This window comes from Typopeltis vanoorti, chromosome 1 (assembly GCF_054136105.1).
Source record: "Typopeltis vanoorti isolate ZY-2024b chromosome 1, IOZ_Tvanoo_1.0, whole genome shotgun sequence".
In the NCBI taxonomy this organism is placed as follows: Eukaryota; Metazoa; Arthropoda; class Arachnida; order Uropygi; family Thelyphonidae; genus Typopeltis; species Typopeltis vanoorti.
Window position 1 is genome coordinate 27,987,724 of NC_143549.1, and position 22,184 is coordinate 28,009,907.

General features: G+C 37.3%; 1 protein-coding gene across 7 annotated transcripts in view; it reads left to right on the forward strand.

Annotated features, from left to right (window-relative positions):
• LOC150109855 (histone deacetylase 4-like) overlaps nt 1-22,184 on the forward strand; it is a 579,471-nt gene that overhangs the window by 481,931 nt on the left and 75,356 nt on the right. For all 7 annotated transcript variants that reach the window (XM_090397008.1, XM_090397036.1, XM_090397014.1 and 4 more), the window contains one exon: nt 10,650-10,768. In XM_090397008.1, coding sequence (XP_090253134.1) covers nt 10,650-10,768 — 119 coding nt within the window. The remainder of the gene's footprint in view (nt 1-10,649; nt 10,769-22,184) is intronic.

Consider the following 22,184-nt stretch of genomic DNA (forward strand, 5'->3'; position numbering starts at 1 on the left):
TGGGTGCCCTTCAATGCAGGTTTCAACTTTGAAAAAAGGTAAAAGTCACATGGAGCTAAGTCTGGCAATAAGGTGGATGGTCCAATCACCTTATCAGCCATGCACTGCTTTACAGACAGTGGGCTGGAGCATTGTCCTGATGGAGAATCGAAGCGTTGTTCTTCCACAGACCAGGTCTCTGCTTCCTCACTCGTTCTCTCAGCTTGACCAGAACCTCAAGTAATAATGTTGGTTAACTGCCTGACCCTCTGGTACCCATTCAACCATTGCCACACCATTGATATAAAAAAAATGATCAGCATTGCCCATTCTCATTCTTGCTTTTTTCATTCTCAGTGATGTGGGAGTTTTCCAGTGCATCAATTGTCTCTTTGTTTCTGGATCGTACTGGAAAATCCACATTTTGTCATTGTGATGGACTTCTCTGTTAGTGCAAATTTGTTTCTGGACGTCTTTCTGCTCCTGGCACAAGTTTTTGGGAACCATTTTGGTGCAAACTTTGTTCATGTTCAATTGCTCATGCAAAATTTATCATACAGTCTCCTTATCAATATGCACTATGTCTGCTATCATCCGAATGCTTAATTGCCAATTGTTGCGGAAAATTTCGTTAATTTTCACAATGTTTTGTTTGGTTGCTGCTGGGACAGGGTGACCCAGTTGTTCGTCATCTTCGACATTTTCTCAGCCTTCAGCAAAGCATTTGTGTCATTCAGACATTCACGCACATGACATTACGTTATCACCATGCACCTCCTACAACAGTTTCAAACACTTGGTCGGCGATTTTTTAATTTCACAAGGAATTTGAGATTAATGCACTGCTCGAGTTTAACGTTAGACATTATTCCAGCAAAGCGGCTTCACACGTGTTTCTTTTATAACTGCCTACAGACTAACTGCAAAGTGACAATGAACAATGCTTATCTCAACTGCTTCTAGAACCTTCAAGGTGCAAGTACATCCCACTGCTACGAGTACACGATTCACAGCACACCTTGTCTCATTATTTAATAGCCACACCTCATATATCTCTATCATATCCTTCATCCTCTTCCTATTATCCATAAGGTAAGGTTTTGCAACTTACATTCTCTCAATCTGTCTTCGTACTCCACATTCCAAAGACCACTGACCACCTTTGTGAATCTTCTCTGGACCCTTTCCAACATATATCCTCATCACCATGGAAACCTAGCAACAATAATCCATATGAGGCCTAATCAAAGCCTTATACAATGGCATCATAACGTCTATTTCTGAACAGAAATCAATTGGTAGTTACTAAAAGTAAGACTAGTAATGCTTCTATAGCTCGTCTTGCTAACTGAAGACATTAAGTCTCATATTTTAAGGTTTTCTGAAATTGTCTTAGTGAGGTTCTTGAAGTACTCGAGAGAAATTATGTTGTCAGAAGAGACTAAAAAGAGAGGAAAAGAAACAGTGTATAAAGGACCACATCTACAGAATTGATAACATTTGAATTGATATATTGAAGAGGAGGAATTTAAGACAGTATGGTACTTAATAACCATGAAGACCATAAAATTAAGCATCGGAAGGTGAGCATTTTAGAGTCTAGTATGTAATAACATCATGGAATGGTTAGTCATGAATTAAGAAAAAAAAAGGAAGTACTAATGGGTGATTGTAATGCCAGTATTACTAAAAGCCAGAATGAAACTGTATGGAGTGATTAGAACAGCACACAGAAAGATAAGTTTTTTTTTTTTTTTTTTTAATAAGATTACATATCAGCTTTCATTATGAATGTGTGATTTTCTTAGTCTAAACAACTCAGATTAAATCATATTTTGTATTGCATGAGTGAGAGAGATGGAAGAAGCATGAAAAGTGAGAAAGCAAAAATCGTTGGTTTACCAAGATATGATAGTTCTGAATTAAGAACGGCTGGCTCTCTATGAGTAGTTATAAGTTTTCGGATGCATGGAGTGAATTTGATATGATATAAATTTGAAATATGACCAGCCTCTCCCCCCCCCCCCCTTCCCCCGATATAATTTACTGGTGTAAGACCTAAAATGGAGTCAGAGAAACTAGATCATGACAGAAGCAATGGTGAGAATCTGTTTCTAAGTTATGTAACTTTGTTAAGGATATGAATGTGCATAATCATGGAGGTGACTATGATGAAAGGGTGATTGTGTGCATGTCCACTTTAGACTTAAGTATGCAAAGATATCTGCATAGGCAAGACATCACATAAGAGCAGTGGTTTTTCAGGTTCTACCACTGGGTCAGGCATGCTACAGAGGTGAGTAGACAAAAAAAAAAAATCTTGGAGATAATTTGTCTATACACAAATGCCAGGAATACTAGGAAGAATCAGATAGGATTTCTTGTCTTGGTGAATGTTGTAGCATTTGTAAAATATTATGCTCTTGAAGGCCTAATTGAAACTGAGTGCAAAAGCTACAGTATTTTAGGACAGACAAGCTAGAAGAGGAAAGCATGTACTGCCATTGATATCAGATGATTTTAGCCCATTTAGATTAGGAAGCTGTGAATGCAATATTAGTAACAATTTTCCATGTAGCAGTAAGTTGGAAGAGGCTTAGTGTGATTATTTGCTGGTCATAATAAAACACATTGCCAAATTAACCTGATAAGTGTTATAGATGTCTTTAATTATATGAAGAATGATTGGGTAGTATTTAAATCTTGCTAACTGTGAAAATGAAACTAAATATACTGAGCTGTTGAGACAACTTTCTCAGGCAACATATGTTAGAAACTCAAGGTCAAGTTGTTTAGACTTAATTATACAGGGGGGAGGGGAATCTGGAAAGTTCTGATAAACACATAGAACAAAAATTAATTTTATATCTTCTTATATATCCTAAAAGAAAAAGAACAAATTATTACAATTTGGTGGAACCTGGGGGTTAAAGGGTTTTAAAATATGTTCTTTCTTGTGGTTATATCAGTTGCTTTAATATAATTTTTGTTCTAGGAGTTTATCAGCACTTTCCAGACTCCCCCCCCCCCCGATAGTTCAGAGGAAATTTCATTTAAGGATGTGGCTGTTCTGCCTCCTGATGATCATGCTGTACTGACTTTGGAAAATGGCTAAGTAGATGGATGTTTCATTCAGAAAAGGTTAAATGCTGAACAGCAATAAAAAAAAAAGGACCATCCAAGGAGAATAGTTTTGGTCTCAATAGTATTGCTTGTTAGATGGGAAGAATATCATTAGTATATAGGAAGCATTAATAATATACACAAGGCACAGTTTTGTTGTGTTCCTAGAGTTCAAAGAATAAATAGGTAAAAATGAAATGTGTATTCTTATTAAGCAAGAGATTCTCAAGATAAAGATAATATAGAAAGAATATTGTGTACAAGCATGACCTCAGTTATGAAAATTATAAAGGGGACTGGCAGAAGAGTTGCCAGTATTGTACAGAAACCTAACTCTGACTACAAAAAGGAACTGGTTATTCAAGCTAAAGAAAATCCAAAGGAGTTCTTTCATTATTCTGCAAGTAAAAGAATAAATGATTGAGAAAGAGTAATAAATTTAGTTTAATCCATTATCTAAGTGTAAGCAAACAAAATTTGCACCTGAAGTATCTTCAGGACTGAGGCAACTCATGGTAAAGGTGGACCAAGCTCTCATCATTCCTTGTCTTAATATCTCCCCTAATGCAAAGCACATCTCCTTGCAGACATGTATAATGCTATGCATAAGGGAAGGGCCACTACCCAGACCAATTTCAACCTTTATTGAGGTCTCATCAGTGGGAGCCAGACCCAGAGATGGTGATACTAAGGTGGAAGCAATGGAGAAGTCATATTTAACTATGAGTTGCCAAATGGTGTCTCATCTTATTATTAAATTTCTCTGGATTTAGAGAAAGATGTTGGAAGGGTTTTTTTCCACTTGGTTAGACTATAATAAATTTAGTTTAATCCTTTATCCAAGTGTAAGCAAACTTTGCACCTGAAGTATCTTCAGGACTGAGGCAACTCGTGGTAAAGGTGGACCAAGCTCTCATCACTCCTTGTCTTTGCATCTCCCATAATGCAAAGCACATCTCCTTGCAGACATGTATAATACTATACATTAAGTGAAGGGCCACTCGCCACCTCTGGGTCTGGCTCCCATTGACGAGACATCAGTAAAGTTCGAAACCAGTCTGGGTAGTGGCCCTTCCCTTAATGCATAGCATTGTACAATTCCCTAAGGAGATGTGATTTGCATTATGGGAGATACTAAGACAAGGAGTGATGAGAGCTTGGTCCACCTTTACCACGAGTTGCCTCAGTTCTGAAGATACTTAAGGTGCAAACTTTGTTTGCTCACATTTGGATAAAGGATTAAACTAAATTTATTATATAGTCTAACCAAGTTGGAAAAAACTTCCAACATCTTTCTCTAAATCCTGAGAATGAGTAACTAGAAATGGATGGAATGTGAATTGTGCATGCATAAGAGATTGTTCAGCTAATCAGTGTCATTTTACTAAAAGCTAATCAACCTGGTGTAGGCAATATGAAGTTGAATGCTGTCTATACTAGATGAAAAACTCAGGTGTATGATGAGATACTAGAGCTATTGCATAAACAGAATAAGAATTTGGCATGGGAGCTGATGAGATCATCATGAGTGCTAAAATTATGAGTGGTCATCAGCTGAACTGCCAATTCCATTGACCTGACTATATAATGAGTCTCTGTACAGAGGGGAAAATTCCTCAAGAAAAATACATGATGATCCTATTGCCTGAGGTGGTGCTGATAGGTCTAATTATTGACCTATCAGCAGGTAAGAACTCTCCTGCCAATATGGATTGTAAACTAAGAGAGAGAGTTATGTTGTTTGAATAACTTGTTCACATTTTATAATGTTATGGTTAAGTTAGACAAGTGGATTAGATACACTGTGATACTTTTTTGGACTTTACTAAGGCTTTTGGCAGGATAATCCACCTGGAAAGCTTTTGCATAAGTCAGAAGATATATAGGGATTGTATTATGAACTTTTTTGTATAAGAGGATTGCTAATTGACAAATATTAAAAAAAAGTGTATGACTACACCAGTGTTAATCAGTGGTGCACCCCCAGCATTTAGTTCTTAGTACATTGTTATTCAGTTTGTACATTAATGACATTCGGATTAATTTGATGGTAGGCATATAGCTATTTGTACCTGATGCAAAGATCGGAAGGGCGATTAGGGGTATGACTGACATGCAGCACTTGCAAAACTGTTTCAACAGGCTAGAATTGTGGAAAAGTGAAAATGGATGCCAGTTTACTGTTAGCAAATGTAAAATTATGCACTTTGGTGTGGTGAGATCTTCAGTGGTGTATTATTGTGTCATTCTGATCTAGGAGTTTTGACAGAGGATGCTGAAGTTCAAGGATCACATATGAAAGATAGCAAATATAATGCACAGGATAACAATGACGAAACAAACAAATACTGACGTGTAAAGACTTGAAAGTCAACAAATATTGCCCATTATTGCAACAAATATTGCCTAACAAGGAGCCATCACTGGAAACTGTATAAGGAGGGTGTGAACAGAGGAGTAGGTTCTTTGCACGGAGGGTGGTTGGTGAGTGGAATGCATTGCTTGAGCGTGTTGTGGGTGTAGACACATTGAATCAGTTTAAGGCATGGTTGGATGAGCATTGTGTGCAATAGTGTGACACCCCCCACGATGAGTCTGACTCCATGAAGGTCTAATAATAATCAATTGGCAAAAAAAAAAAGTATTAGTACCTTATAAACAGGCAAATGGTTTGCCTCTGTACAAGTCATTGATATGACTTTAACTTGACTATTGTGGTGTGCACATGTTTCATGGTATTCGTGGTGATGCAAATGCAGTGGAGAGGATATAGAAGAGAATGATTGAAGATATCAGGATTGCAGAATATAGACTGAAGATAGTAAAAATGTATGGATTTGAAGACATTAGAAAACAGGAGAAAGATGGATGATGTGATACATCATGTTATAGTTTAGCACTACAACAGTGCCAAGTGGGACAGTCTCTGCAACTTCCACATTCCCATGGTTGGACTATTGCTTCTGGCCTTCCAACCCAAACACATGTACTGAGCTTATTACCAAAGTAATCCTCACTGGCATGAATACATACATTCCACACAGCACTCTGAACTGCCATTTTCTAATGAAACCCTGGTTCTCCAAAAGATGTGCCAAGGCTGTACAGGTGAAACAGACATACCACAACTGGTTGAAATCAAGAACCTCATTCTTCTTTAAAGCTTACACCGAAGCCCGCAATAGATGCAAAAAAACAATCAATGCTCCAAAACAGAGTTCGAAAGAGCAAAAAGCAGGAAATTAGCAGCCTCTCCAAATGGCAGCCAAGCCTTTTGGTCTTTCACCAAAGCAATTGGCCGCAACTTCTGTCCAACACAATTCCCCCCCCCCCCCCCATCATGCTCAGAAGGCTCTATTGCATCATTGCCCATGTTAATTTTCTGGCTTCGTACTTTGCTTCCAATGCATGCATAACTGACGATGGTAAATGTCCCCCAACCATTCCAGATACCCAAAGAAAAAGCTAATCTTCTGGCTTCGTACTTTGCTTCCAATGCATGCATAACTGACGATGGTAAATGTCCCCCAACCATTCCAGATACCCAACATACAATGTCCCCTATATCCTTTTGCCAGGATGAGATCAGAAAAATACTGTTCAAATTAGATGCAAAAAAAGTCTCCTGGCCCTGATGCCATTCCCCCCAATTGTCCTGAAAGTTTGCGCACCAGAACTGACTCCTATCCTATGTAATTTTCTCACTCCACTGGAATCTATCCCACAAACTGGAAATTTGCCTATATTCAGCCCATTCCCAAGAAGGATGACAAGCACTACCGTCCAACCACCACCCTATCTCACTTACCTCAGTCCTGTCAAAAGTAATGGAAAAAATCATCAATTAACAACTCCTACACTACCTTGAAGACACCCACCTAATAAATGACTGCCAGTATGGATTCCATCACTGCCGATCAACAGGAGATCTGCTCACATATGTCGCCCATCTCTGGAGAAGTGCCATGGAGAAGTCTGGCAAATCTCAAGTGGTTGCACTATGCATCTCCAAAGCCTTTGACTGGGTCTGGCACAAAGGCCTACTAAGCAAACTATCCTTATTCAATCTGAACCGAGACTTCCATAGTTGGATTGCGAGCTTTCCATCTGGACCCATGCTGTGTGTGATGGTGGCTGGCTCTCGATCCTCTCACCATTCAATTAATGTTTGGGTTCCACAGGGTTCTGACCTCACCAATCCTCTTCCTGCTATATATATCCACAACCTACTTCAATTGACCTCCAACCCAATACACAGTTTTGCAGACAACAGCACATTACACTCCTCACTTGCATTTGATAAACCTTGCCCTACACAACTCACATCAACCACCACCCTCAACTCTGATCTCCAAGCCATCCTAGAATAGGTTTTGAATAACCTCATCAATTTCAATGCCAATAAAACCAAGTTCTGTACTATTTCATTAAAAAGAACCATTTTTTCCCCATTATCCTTTTTGACTATACCCAAATTTCCAGACAGTTTGAGATCTCTCTCTTCTTGGAATTACCCCGACATCAAACCTCTCCTGGTATAAACACATCGCAACCATTGCATCCTCAGCTTCAAAAAAACTAGATTTCTCTTTTGCTCAAGACGTTACTTCACCCCTGAACAGCTGTTAACATTATACAAATCACAAATCTGCCCAGCTATTGAATACTGCTCCCACACATCTGTAATTGCTGCTGTGTTTCCCAAGGAATAAAATTTAGTCATTTAAATCAAATGTAAACAAGTTGCTCCTTTCCCAACCCACTACTCATACACAGTACTAATGTATTATAGGTTGACCAACCAACCTCTTGTGTAATGGACACAACATTAAAAATAAATAAAAATGCGAATAAGTAATCCTAGAAGCTATTAATTACACGTATTAAATGTTATAACTTCGCAATTGGTACATACAAATAAGTATAATAAATACTTATGTACAAATAAGTATATACAGATTATTTATATATATATATATATATATACCAATTGTGAATTTATGATAACATCTAATATGTGTAATTAATTGTTTCTAACCAGACTTGTGTTAAACTGCGAATAAAATTATTTTGTATGTTTTTATTCTTCATTCACATTTAACATAATCTACCATATCCTAAGTAAGACTTGTTTCAATATTATTTGGTAGTCTCTTGCTTAAGATTTATTATTCATGTATTTTTCTTGAATTTTATCAGTTATTAATTAATTATAAATTTAAGATATGTCATGATAATGGAAGGACTCTGTAGAAAATACCATTTATTTTATTGCTATATTCCTTCAATAATATTATAAGATATTCTATGTATGTAACTTTTATGAGCCTTATGTGAACTGTAATGTATGTTTTATTTATTATATTTGTAAATGAATGTGAAGGAAAAATTAAGTAACTGTAATATTTTTTATTATTATATTTCATTACTGAGTGTAAAGGTATAATGCTTAGGTTTACGTTTTGTTTTGATCGTTGCCATGGAGACAGAAATAAAATATTACACGCGAGCTGCGGTAATTGAAAGTAAGGAATTAATGAGTTGGAGGAGTGAACAAGTTTAGGCGGGAAGAAGGAATGTATATAAAAGGAAGAGGAAAGTAAAGAAGGACACAGAAGGGCAGGACATTCAGAGGCAGGAGCATTCAGAACACTACGGAGACGAAGAGAAAACTTATAGGCAGCTGAGAGTAAAGTCAGCGGTGGCAATAATGGGAATTTTAGTGCCTTAATAGGATTAACAAAAGACTGGAAGGTTAATAGGCAATCCAAAATAATTCCTCTAAGTTCTAGAATTACTACTTATTCCTTTGTCGCTTTGAAGAAGGATTATGCAAATCTCAATTTGTTATGCAGTAGTAAACATGGAATAATTATTCTGCCTTATAGCAAGTCCGTCAAGATTTGAGCAGCGCGATAAATAATAATTCAGTTATCTCCATGAAGAATTCTTTTGTATAGTGTTGCTTCGGAGTAATAAGTGAATATAGTTTTGAAATGTGCTCACGTTGAATCTGATGTGCTAAGGATTAATCCTAGTAAGAACAGTCCTATTTTACTTTATTTCAGTGTGAAGATTTAAGTGATAGCTCCATCTCGAATATCCTAACATTTACTGTGCCGTTTCGCTGAGTTTAGCACCGAAGTTTGAAACTTGAAAGTAATTCCCCTTGAAGTAATAACTGCCGCCATTATTAATTTAATAAGTGCTTGCTGACTAAATGTTAAATTATAGAGTGCAACTGAGTGATACTAGTAAATTTATTTACTAAGAAATTCTGAAGTTTTGAACTGTACGAACAATTTTTATTATTAGGAGAACTATGAATTTTTTATTATTAGGAGAACTATGAATTAGGAGAACTAGTGTCTGAAGATATGATGTTTGATTCTATGTGAATGTTTTGACCTGTAGAACTCGGTTATTTGTATTATCTTATTTTCGGAGTTATAATTTTATGTACTTGTCATATAACCTTGTATTAAATATTTTGTTTTATTGATTTCAATATTGTGTGTGCCTGATTCTTTTTCATTGCACCGTTCATAAAAAGTTCGGATCTTGCGGGAGCCTTAAGTGTAAAATATCAAATTTGGCCTATATGATTAATGAGACTGTTAAATTAATTGAAGATTGTTTCTACTATTTTACATAGGCTAATCTAAATATAGGGTGGCGCAGTATAAATATAAATTTCCCTATATTTTGATTAGTAATACCAGCAATTAATTGATTTTATTAAGAACAACTTTACATCAAGATGGCGGATTCAAAACCCAGGAAGTATGTTCCAACACTTGGATTATAAGCCTACAGGTCTTGTAAGTCTGGCTTACAAAACTTGTAGGCTTATAATTATTTTTATTAAACATTATATACCTTCAAATGCAGTTTTGTTGCCAAAAGCTTTTCACAAAATTAAACTACAAAAATTTTAAATTTTCAGTTTTAATATTTTTAATGCTGGCCTGGTTGGCAGACTGGTTAACATATCTTCTCTCTAGCCAAAAGGCTGCAGGTTCGAATCCCGGCATGGGCATGGATTGGATCTTTGTGATTGCCTTTGAAAATACTAGTGATGGTAGTGAGTTGTAGATTACGTTGGTGTAGATGATGATGGTAGTCGCAGTTCATTGTAGTTGGTGGATTGAGTGGCAGAGATAGTTGTAGAGTAGGTGCTCTACTCTACAACTGTCTCCACCACTCAGTCTACGAATGTCTACTACTCAATCCTAGAGTCTTTGGACTACCTGGAGGTAGTCCAAAGACTCGAGGTGTCACATAATAATAATATTTAGTAATATTAATTTCTGGCATGTCACAACCATTTTCAAGTGATAAACCAATTGTTGTATGTACCTTATATTCCTGTTCTTGGATTTGCTTGTTTCACAAACCAACATTTTGTTATTTCAGTATAAAATATTTGTGCTGTCATTAAAGTTTTTTTACTGTGATTATCAAGTAATTTTGTTCTGTATTTTATTTTGTTTTTGTCTATAGTAACATCTTCGAAAGTAGAAAATAATATTTGAAATCTTTTTCAGAACGATTGTAATGCCAATAGCAAGAGACTTTGATCCAGAGATTATTTTAGTTTCTGCAGGATTTGATGCCGCCCATGGACACCCTGCACCATTAGGTGGATACACAGTAACACCAGCATGTAAGGATTTTTAGAAATTTCTTTCTCTCACACCCTTCCTGTGCTGTCTTTTTGCTTTCATTAAATAGCCTAATAATATATTAACAATAGCTATTCAAGAGATACATGTGCCATGAAAGGTTTCTTCACTTAACAGGATAAACACAAGCAATAAGTAATGTCACTTGTTTAAGGCCACATATTTCAGCCTGAATATTACAGCCATCATCAGTGGTGACAACAGTTGATTACAAAGTAGAATGCAAACAATGGGTTGATTTGAAAAATTAAGAGCTGTGTGATGTACACCAAATAATGCAATTGTTTAAGTGAGGAAATATCGATAATTCATTAACTGTTTTAAAAAAGAATTATTTTGTGATTAAAATAACTTTACATATCTTAGAGAAAGGCAGTCATTCCAATTTAAGTTTGGATGGTGAAGTAAGGACTTTGTGCTTTCTTTAAACAAGCATTCGAATTTATACCGACATTGATGCAGTATGTTTCAGGCCATAGGATGTTGTCTGTACCTATTCCATGTTGTGCCGAGCCAGATTTTCAGATATACTGTTGTTAACGTAAGATTGGTGTTCTTATATTCTCTTTTCTACAAGAGCATTCAGTTTGTCTGAAGTAATAACGATGACAGCCACAAGGAACTTGGTGGACACTAGAGAAGACTATCTATGAAAGATGGAAACCATGCTCTTAGTTTGTTGATTGCAATCAAGTACTTATAATTCCAGTCTTCTGTGATTGGATGGTGAGCTGATTACTGTTGAATGTAGTGTCCAGTGAAATTAGGCTTTCAATAAATAGAAGTAATTAACTCACCTGATAGCGAATGAAGGAGTAGAATATCTAAAAAAGGTCAATTTTGTCTTTTTTCCATTTCCATAGTAAATTAAATTTCTTAGGCAGATTGTTTATATTAGATAAATAGAGGCAATCATTCTTATTTTTTTAAGATGTGAAATTTAAATAACTTTCCCATATTATCATTTTTTATTATTTTTTTAGCTAATAAATTATCAATATTTCCTTGGTCATTCCATTGCATATTTTGATGTATAACATTATGCAGCTCTTACTTTTTCAAATCAGTGCATTGTTTGCATTCTGCTTTGATTAATTATTGTTACCATTGATGATGGCCTGTAATTTTTAGTCTGAAATATATGGCCTTAAATAAATGGTATTACTTATTCCTTGTTTTATATATATATGAAAGAATGATTATTAACTCGGTTAACATACATATTTTTATGAAGAATTGAATGACTAGAACCGATATTTAAGTAAAAAGGTTTTAATATAAAAACACTACTAGTTTCAGTCTGTAACAGCCTTCATCAGGTGACATTATAAAAGAAAGAAAAAACACTAAACACTGATGGTTAAAAGACTATGAACAACTTAGACAGTCTCTATACATAATTAGCATGAAAACGTTGTAGTTGTATTTAAAGCTGTTCTTTCGTTTGTTGCATTGTTGGGAGAGTGCGTGCTTGCAGCATCATGTGAACACCAATACATGATTATTACTTACAAGAGACAGCGAGCCAGTGCATTATCAAGTCATATCCTTTTCTCAGCTAATCCTAATGATGAAAACCAAAGTCACAAAGTCTGCTGGGAAAAATCTACTAACATCTTCCGTTGCAATGATGAACTTGAGAGAAAAATCGTGGAATCTAGAGAAATCATCTTCAATCCTGTTCATCTAAATAATAACTTGAGCTACAACCTCCCAGATAGTCATTCAGCTGTAATCATATACCGGCGTTCACGTGATGCTGCAAGCACGCACTCTCCCAACAATGCAACAAACGAAAGAACAGCTTTAAATATAACTACGTTTTCATGCTAATTATGTATAGAGACTGTCTAAGTTGTTCATAGTCTTTTAACCATCAGTGTTTAGTGTTTTTTCTTTTTTCTTTCTTTTATAATGTCACCTGATGAAGGCTGTTACAGGCTGAAACTAGTAGTGTTTTTATATTAAAACCTTTTTACTTAAATCTCGGTTCTAGTCATTCAATTCTTCATAAAAAAAAAAAAATATATATATATATATATATTCAAGAAACCAAGTAATTTTATATAAACTTGGTTTAGAATTCTATTTCCCAAGTAAGCAAACATTAAAGAAAGTCAAGTTTGCGCCTGCACGTAGTGCAAGTCTGAGGCAACTCGTGGTAAAGGTGGATTAAGATCTGATCACTTTCCTTAGTATTTTTCCCTTAATGTAAAGCACATCCCCTTGTGGAGATGTATGATGCTAAGCATTAAAGGCAATGGTCACTATCCGTACTGGTTTCGACCTTCATTGAGGTCTCATCAGTGAGAGCCAGACCTGAAAATGCTAAGGTTGAAGTAATGCAGAGCTTATGAATTTTTCCTAAACAAGTTGCCACAAGGTGCTTTGACCTTATTAAATAAAATCTCAGGATGAGAGATAGATGTAGAAAGTTTTTTAACTTGGGTATATTATGTATTCAAGAAACCAAGTAATTTTATATAAACTTGGTTTTTAATCCTATTTCCCAAGTAAGTCAAGTTTGCACCTGCACGTAGTGCCAGTCTGAGGCAACTCATGGTGGATTAAGCTCTAATCACTTCCCTTGGTATTTTTCCCTTAATGTAATCAGTGGGAGCCAGATAGGATTAAAAATCAATTTTATATAAAATTACTTGGTTTCTTGAATACATAATATATCCAAGTGAAAAAACTTTCTACATCTATCTCTTATCCTGAGATTTTATTTAATAAGGTCAAAGCACCTTGTGGCAACTTGTTTAGGTAAAATTCATAAGCTCTGCATTATTTCAACCTTAGCATCTTCAGGTCTGACTCCCACTGATGAGACCTCAATAATTGTGTGTCATGGTGCTCATGTTCAAATCAATGGCAGGTGATTTCGTAGAATGAGAGATTTATGCAAGGAGAATGAAACTGGAGAATGTTTGTCATAAGTGTTTTGCGAGCAGTGCTATGAGAGTAAGTTAAATGATGAAATCCATATTAGATATGCATTTCATTTCTTAGAATTGCCAAGGTTGGTGTTACAAACAGTTGTACAAATGAAACAGTGGAAAATAAAGAGAATGATCAGATGGTAATGAAAAAGATAATGCACTTATATGGAGTTCTCCACAGAACAAAACACAAGATTGATTGGAAGTATTTTTCCCCCCTTTGGTTAGACTATAAATTATATATTTAGTTTAATCCTTTATCCAAGTGTAAGCAAACAAAGTTTGCACCTGAAGATACTTCAGGCACAAACTTTGTTTGCTTACACTTGGATAAAGGAGTAAACTAAATATATAACGAGATTGAGTGGTTGGAGAAATGCCTGGAAGATGGCATGATACAAAAGCAAAAAAAAAAGGGGCGATGCAAAGGGAGAGAAAACAGTATGAAAGAGCGAAAGAATGAGGATTGGATTTTGTATGGTAATTCATTGATAAGATGAGTGCTTTTGGAAGAAGGAAGCAATTGTGTTTTCCTTGTAACAAGATTAAGGATGTTAGTGATCCTACAAGGAGGCAGTGAGTTGTTATGTCCACGCTTTCTCTTGGTTTTGCTTTACTATCTTTCTTTTTTTTACTTCTATTTTTAGTTTTATGCCTTAAGGTTACTTGTACCAGAAGTTAGCTTCCGACACATTTATTTACTTTAGATCGACTGTGCCAGCCGGTAACTAGTTCCTGATACTTAAGCTTACTCTACTATCTTGACAATATGATAATATTGTCAAGATTGTTGAGATTCGCTTGGTGTCGCATTGATTAGATCGTCGGCTTGTCGAGAGCTCCTGAAAAGATTAGTAGTATTTTGTGTTAACATTAGATATTTTACTAGAATTTTAAGTAGTATTGTTTGCTTTTTGTTTCTTGGTGTGACTGTGCAATTTTTGCTTTTTTTCTGTTATTTTAATTATTATTTTTAAGAAAAGATAGCGTATACATGGCACCGATAAAGAAAAAAATGGCGGCCAGGTCGCCATGTTTGTTTAAGAGTTTTGATGTAAACGAATTTATGCAATGTGCTGTCTGTGAGATGTATGCCTTGCGAAGAGCGGTGGGAGTCTGGTTAGAAAGTGATAGTGGAGTTAATATGTGTAAAAAGTGTAAAGAGAATGAGGACTTCAAGTGTGTTTCGTGTGTCGAGAGTGATATCGTTAACGATAGTCAGAATGTAGAAAATGGCGGTGTGCTAGAGAATTGCGTGGTAGTGCCAGATAGGTGTGAGAGCGTCGCCGAAAATGTAAATGAAGGTAGAAACACAGAAAGAATGGATCATTTGATCGATAATGAAAATGGTGAGATAAATGCGAGTAGCGAAATTGCCCGTTTGAATGGTGCGATACACAGAGCTAAAAGACAACTGGAGCGTATGGAAAAATGTGTGCTGAACGTACCGACAAATAACCGTCGGAAGTCTGTGACGGCAAATAATAGAATGTTCGTAAACATCAATAAAATGAAGGAGCGAGTGCTATATGGGGATTCGCTATTAAGAGGCATAATAATTGAGAGTTTAACGAAGTTGTACCAGCCGGGTGCGAACATAAAGGACGTCAGTGAATCTATTCGACTGCAAAAACAGAGGGTGAAAGAGATGATAATCGTGGCAGGAACAAATGATTTGAAAGAGGACAAAATGGAAATGATAGAGGATGTGAGGGAATTATTCGAGGTAGCAAAAGAAAAGAGTGAGAGAGTTAGGATGGTGAGTATCTTACCGCGGTATGACAGCGAAGTGTTTAGAAGGAGGGCCATAATTGCCAATGACTTTATGCGTGGTTTATGCATGGAGAGTGGTGTGGAATTTGTGGATGTGTGGAATGAGTTCGAAGGGCGAAAGGACTTATATAAGATGGATGGGTTGCATTTGAATGGAGTGGGTGTACGGAGACTTGAAAGAGTGTTGATGAATGATGTGGAAGTGGATGTACAGACTCAGGGAAACTAGATTTATTACGAGGGGGGGAGTAGATATGCAGACATTAGGGGGGCAGTTAATTGTATGAATGAGTATATTATGCCCGAGCGAGTACGACGGACAACAAATCAGAATGGGATAGTTAGTATAAGACATCAAAGTAGGGATGGGACAAATGGGCTTCTGCGATTCATGTACACTAATGCCAGGAGTATTAGGAACAAGAAGGAAGAGTTTTTGGATATGGTTGGCACTTCCAGGCCACAGGTTGTCGGTATTAGTGAAACATGGTTGACAGAAGATGATAAAGCTAGTTGGATTGAATGCGATGGGTATAGCATGTTCAGGAGTGACAGGGTGAATAAAAAGGGGGGAGGAGTGTTATTGATGATAGCTGATGAGCTTCAGCCAAGGAGTATAGAAGTTTAACTGCATGATGGGGAAAAAAGCACATTTGCAGCTGTTTGGTGTGAGATAGAATCTAGCAGAACAAAATATACAATTGGGTGCTGCTATAGACCTGGTGATGGAGTGGATGGTGGGGATAGTATGCATAAGCAAATAGAAGAAATGAGTGGAAGAAGGGTAATTATTATGGGTGATTTCAATTATGGTAACATTGACTGGAAAGAGGAGAGGGCACATGGGAGTAAGGAATTGGATTTTATGCGGTTATTAAGGGACAACTATCTACGGCAACATGTATTGGAAAATACCAGGGGGCAGAGAGTACTGGACCTAGTAATTGCAACCGAGAATGTGGCTGTAACGAACATGACCATGTTGCCACCAATTGGTGAGAGTGACCATAAGGTCATGACTTGGGAGGTGGCTAAAGGAGTCGAATTTACAATTAAGACAGGGTACATGTGGAATTACCGGGCTGGTAAGTATGACAAGCTTAGGTGTGTGCTTGGCTGAATGCCATGGCATGTAAAACTGCAAGGGCTTGATGTTGATAATGCATGGGAGGTGGTTAAGAACTGTTTGCAGGAGGCAATGGTTGACTGTATACCAAGAGTCCGAATAATAAATCAAGTAGGGGTTAAATGGATGAATAACACTACTAAGCTTGAGCTGCAAAAAAGAAACAATTGTGGAGGGAATTTAAGGAGAAGGGTGACCATCAGGCGTAGGAACAGTATAAAGCTCAGGCCAGGATGGTAACAAGGGTGGTAAGAAAAGCAAAAGCAGATTACGAAAGGAAATTGGCCACGCAGGCTAAAGAGAATCCCAAACAGTTTTTTCAATATGTTGCAAGTAAAAGGAAAAATGCTCATGGTAGAATGATCTTAAAAAATGCTGAGGGTAGGGAGGTAACCGAATCAGTCGATATTGTGGAATTACTGAGCGAGCACTTTGCAAGAGTATATCATCCAGGTGGTGACTTTGCAGGAATGGAAGAACCAACAGCTTATACTGGAATTGTGATGAATGAAGTAGAGGTAACTAGTCTATTACAGAACCTCAATGTCAAAACATCTGTGGGATTGGATGGTATACCAGCTCGTGTCGTAAGTGAAGCGGCCAAAGAATTGTCAGTGCCCTTGACCATTTTGTTTAATTTGAGCCTCAGGACTGAGTCAGTCTCAAGAGGGTGGAAAGAGGGGAAAATAGTTCCACTGCACAAAGGTGGTTCCAAGCCTGCTGTTGAAAATTACCGGCCAATCAGCATAACAGGAATCATTATCAAGGTCTTAGAGAAAATAGTCAAGAGCAAAATACAAGATTGGATAGAAGAAAATGGGATACTGTATCGGGGACAGCATGGTTTTGTGAAGGGTAGGTCATGCCTCAGTAACTTGCTCACGTATTATAACACAGTGACAGCTGAACTGGATAAGAGTAATGGGTTTACAGTGATTCTACTGGACCTTGCTAAGGCCTTTGACAGGATACCACATGGAATTCTAATCAGTAAATTGCAGCATATGGGAATGGACATAGGGTTGGTGAGATGGATAGGAGGGTGGTTGACGGAGAGATATCAGAGAGTGGTTTACTCAGGAGTAGAGTCCACAAGACGGCCTGTGACTAGTGGTGTGCCACAAGGATCTGTTCTTGGACCACTGCTGTTTAATTTGTTCATAAATGATATAGGAAAGGCTCTGAGAGGAACAGTTCATTTGTTTGTGGATGATGCGAAGTTGGGTAGGGCAATGGTGAATGCAGATGATGTCAAAATTTTGCAGGATGATTTGGATTGATTGGAGGTCTGGGCTATGGAGAATGGATGTCAATTTAATGTGGCAAAATGTAAGGTTATGCATTTTGGGGTTAAAAGATTGGCGGCAGTTTATTGCATTGGTGGAACCGTGCTCCAGGAAATTGATGAGGCATGAGATTTAGGAGTGTTGGTGGATAAGGAATTGAAATTTAGGGGACACATTGCAAAAGTGTCCAAATCAGCTCATCAAATCACTTGGTTGCTGAAGAATACGTTGACAAGTAGGTTATTGTTCCTCTGTATAGAGCCTTGATAAGACCCCATCTAGACTACTGTGCTCAGATTTGGTCACCTAGGTTTCTTCTTGATGGGGAGGAGGTGGAGAGGATCCAGAGGCGAGTGACCAAGATGATCGCAGGTCTGTGGAATGAACCGTATGAGAACAGGTTGAGGATTTGTGGGTTGCAAAAATTGGTTGATAGGCAGAGGAGGGGAGATATGATTGAGACATTCAAATTACTGAAGGGTTTCTATAAAATTAATTCAGAAGATATTTTTGAGAACAGGGCTGGTTGTGGGAGGACTAGTGGACATCCATGGAAACTGGGCAAAAGTGTGGTTAGTAAAGGTGTTAGAGCTGGGTTCTTTACTTTTAGAGTAGTGAATGAGTGGAATGCGCTCCCTGAGTCTGTGGTGGATGCTGTGACAGTGAATGAGTTTAAGGCGAGGTATGATAGATACTGTATGAATGTCAAATAGTTGTCATGAATATGATTTGGGGCCTCCCTCGATGATGAGTCTAATTGACTCCCTGGAGTTGCCCGTAGTAATAGTAATATTATTATAATTACAGCTATTATAGCCTGTTTTTGTTTAGGAGTGTCCCTTATTCAAATACATTGGCTATCAATACTCAAGAGGGGTATATATATTTAGGGCATTATTGGTGAGTATAGAAGGCAATTAAGGTAGAATAAAAGAGGTGAAAAAATGTGGTATACCTTTTTTGATTCTATGATGTCTTCCACTTCCATGATCTCGCTGAAGGTTGTTTACAAGCGGGGGGGGGGGGAGAAGAGGGAGGGAGCGTGGGGGTGTGTTTAGATGTGGGAAAATAAGTTTGGATAACCTGGGTTAATATTAATAATATATATATAAATGTATACATATATTATTTTGAATTAGGGCGGATTTTTGTGGGGGGAGGGGGTTGAAGGGTAAAACTATTGTGGCAACTGGGGGCAGGGTTAACTGGGTGTGGAACCGTTTCGGTCGTGTGACCATCCTCGGAACTTTGTCGGAAATGAATGTAGGGCTATGTCAGGACAAAGTTCCAACTGCCAAATAAGGGCATTAGTTGTCGCTACATGGCTGGAGGCGTGGCTTAAATTGTAGGTTCTGGATCGTCCAACATTCGGAAATTAGGTAGGGCAGTGGATGTTGATAGAATTTTCATCGCATTTTATGGCAATAGTTTCGGATATACTTAGCATTGTTTCGTTATCTTGTTTGTCTATGATTATGGCCTTGTCGATTGTGGGGATATGTTTTAGTTCAAGGGCATGAGCTGCAATCTCAGTCTTCCCTGTACTCTGTGTTTTATTTTTCTTTTTGATGTTGGGATGTTTTTTTGTGTTCAGATATTCCGGAATGGGAATATTGCAATCCCTGAAGTGCTCTTGTAATCTAGTCCATAAGGACCTAATTGTAGGTTTTGTTAACTTGGAAGAAATTTGATTGTATGCAGTGCTTCCAAGTTAACAAAAAGGTATACCAACAATTAGAAGTCCCAGCCATGGGCAGCCCTCTGTCACCACCATGTGCAGACTTTTTCATGGAGAAATTTGAAAATGAAATCTTCACCAACATTACTCCTAAACCTTCAATATGGTGGAGATATGTGGATGATATCTTCATCATATGGCATGATAACATGGAAAACCTACATATGTTTGTCAATAGAATCAACTCACTCCACAATAAAATCAAATTTACTCTAGAAGTAGAAAACAATGAACAACTACACTTCTTGGACATACTAGTTAAAAGACGAGATAACAATTTCAAACTGTCCGTTTACAAAAAAACCTATGGACACTGGTCGATATCTACGTTACTCTTCAAACCATCATAGGTCACATAAATAGAGCATCATCCACATGTTGAGAAATTGAGCCAGAAACTTTATCTCCGACGATGAAGGCCAGACAGAACTGTCCCAAATCGCTATAACACTATCGCAAAATGGTTATCCTCGAAACATCAACAAATTTCTATACAAAGATAACCAACAAGAAAGAACAGTCTTCCAGCAAATTTCAATAGTAGTCATCCCCTTTATGGGTTCAATTTCTACCAAAATTGCGAGATTGTTAAAAGCCCATACATAAGGGTTGTATTTAAACCAACTACTAGCATCAGACAGGTTCTAAGATCTCCTAAGGACAGTGTTCCATTTTATAAATATCCAGGTGTGTATAATATTCCATGCACATGCGGTCTTTCCTACATTGGACAAACTTCGAGAAGCCTGGAAATAAGACAGAAAGAACATGTTGGTGATGTAAACCACAACAGAACGATCACCTCCCGTTTAACACATCACTTTTCAACTTCGAACTACACTATAGACTGGGAGAACAGCTCTATGCCCTACGTAGTTGATGACTACAGACATAGATTATTCAAAGAAGTGGCAGTAGTGCTACGTACAGGCAGCAACCTAAACAGAAATCAAGGGGCCATACTGAACGATACTTGGAAAAACCTAATTAATTCCCTCAGTTCAACAGAACTACGGTACGCGAATAATCATATTACGCGTTTGCATGTAACGCGTGTTCATGATACTGAGTAGAAAGTCGCAATGCATACAGACATGTCACGCGAACGTGTTACCTTAGCTACCTAACAGGTACTAACGTTTTTTGTATTCTTTAACCTTTTTTTGCATTTATCAATTTTTTGTACTGTGCAAGCCTTGAAAAAGCTAGTAAGTTGCCAGCGAAACTGGTAGGCAATATTGTACGAGCATACATACAGATTAAAATCTATGGTCAGTTTATCTATAAGTCTTATTATTTTTTAACATTTTACGACCAAAAATATGTATAATTAAAACAATCTAAGTTTGTCATAATTACTAGCCTTATAATTCCATATATACTTCCTGTTAACCGAAAATCTCACACATTTAGCTACATCTCAGGTCATGACTATATGATCACTCTCACCAATTAGTGGCAGTGTGATGATATAGGTTATAGACAAATTCTCTGATGCAATTACTAGATTTAGCACTCTCACCCCTAGTACATTCCATCACATGTTGCAACAGGTAATTATTCCTTAGTAACTACATAAATTCCATTTCCATCCTTCCATGCATCTTCCTCCTTCCAATCTATGTTCTTATAGTTGAAATCCTACATAATTACCTGTCCTCCACTCATTAATCTTATTTGCCAATATTATCCCCGTCATCCTTTTACATGTTCTATAGAAGCAATTAACTGTATTTTGTTCTGCTGGCCACTATCTTTACACCAAATGGCCTGAAATGTGCTATTTTCACTGGCCTGCAGTTGGACTCCTACTCTTTTTGGTTGCAGTTCATTAGCTATCATGAATACTTCTCCCCTCATTCTTTTCTCTTTATCCTCTTTGAGCACACTATATCCTTCACATTTTATCCCACCAACTATATCATCTTCTGTCAGCCATGTTTCACTAATGCCAGTAATACTCCTGGCTTTAGTGTACATAAAGTGCAATAGCCCCTTAGGCCCACTTTGTCTTTATGCTTTATACTTAGTACCAACCACTGGTTTTTTACCAGTGGTAGGTACTAAGTTAGGCATTTTATTATTATTATTCAGGTTAAATATGGAGTCAAAAGACTCATCGCGGGAGGTCCTTCCAAGGAAACAGTCTATCAGAACTCATCGTGGGAGGTCCCTCTTAGGAAACACAAAGGCTATCATACCATTCCTTAGACTCTTTGACTGTTATTGCTCTCACCACTCTATCAGGCAATGCATTCCATGGTTCAACCACCCTCCATGCAAAGAAACCACTCCTTACCCTCTTTCTCACAGTTTCCTTTCGTAATTTCCAGAGATGTCCCCTTGTCATCACTCCTTCATGCTTTTCAACCAAGCAAAAGAACTCCCCAGTGTCAACCCTATAACCACCTCTCAACAGCTTAAAAGTCTCAATTATATCACATCTCTTTCTATCCACCAAACTCTGCAGTCCACATTCCCTCAGCTGATCCTCATAACTAACATTATACAGTCCTGTAACCATCTTTGTTA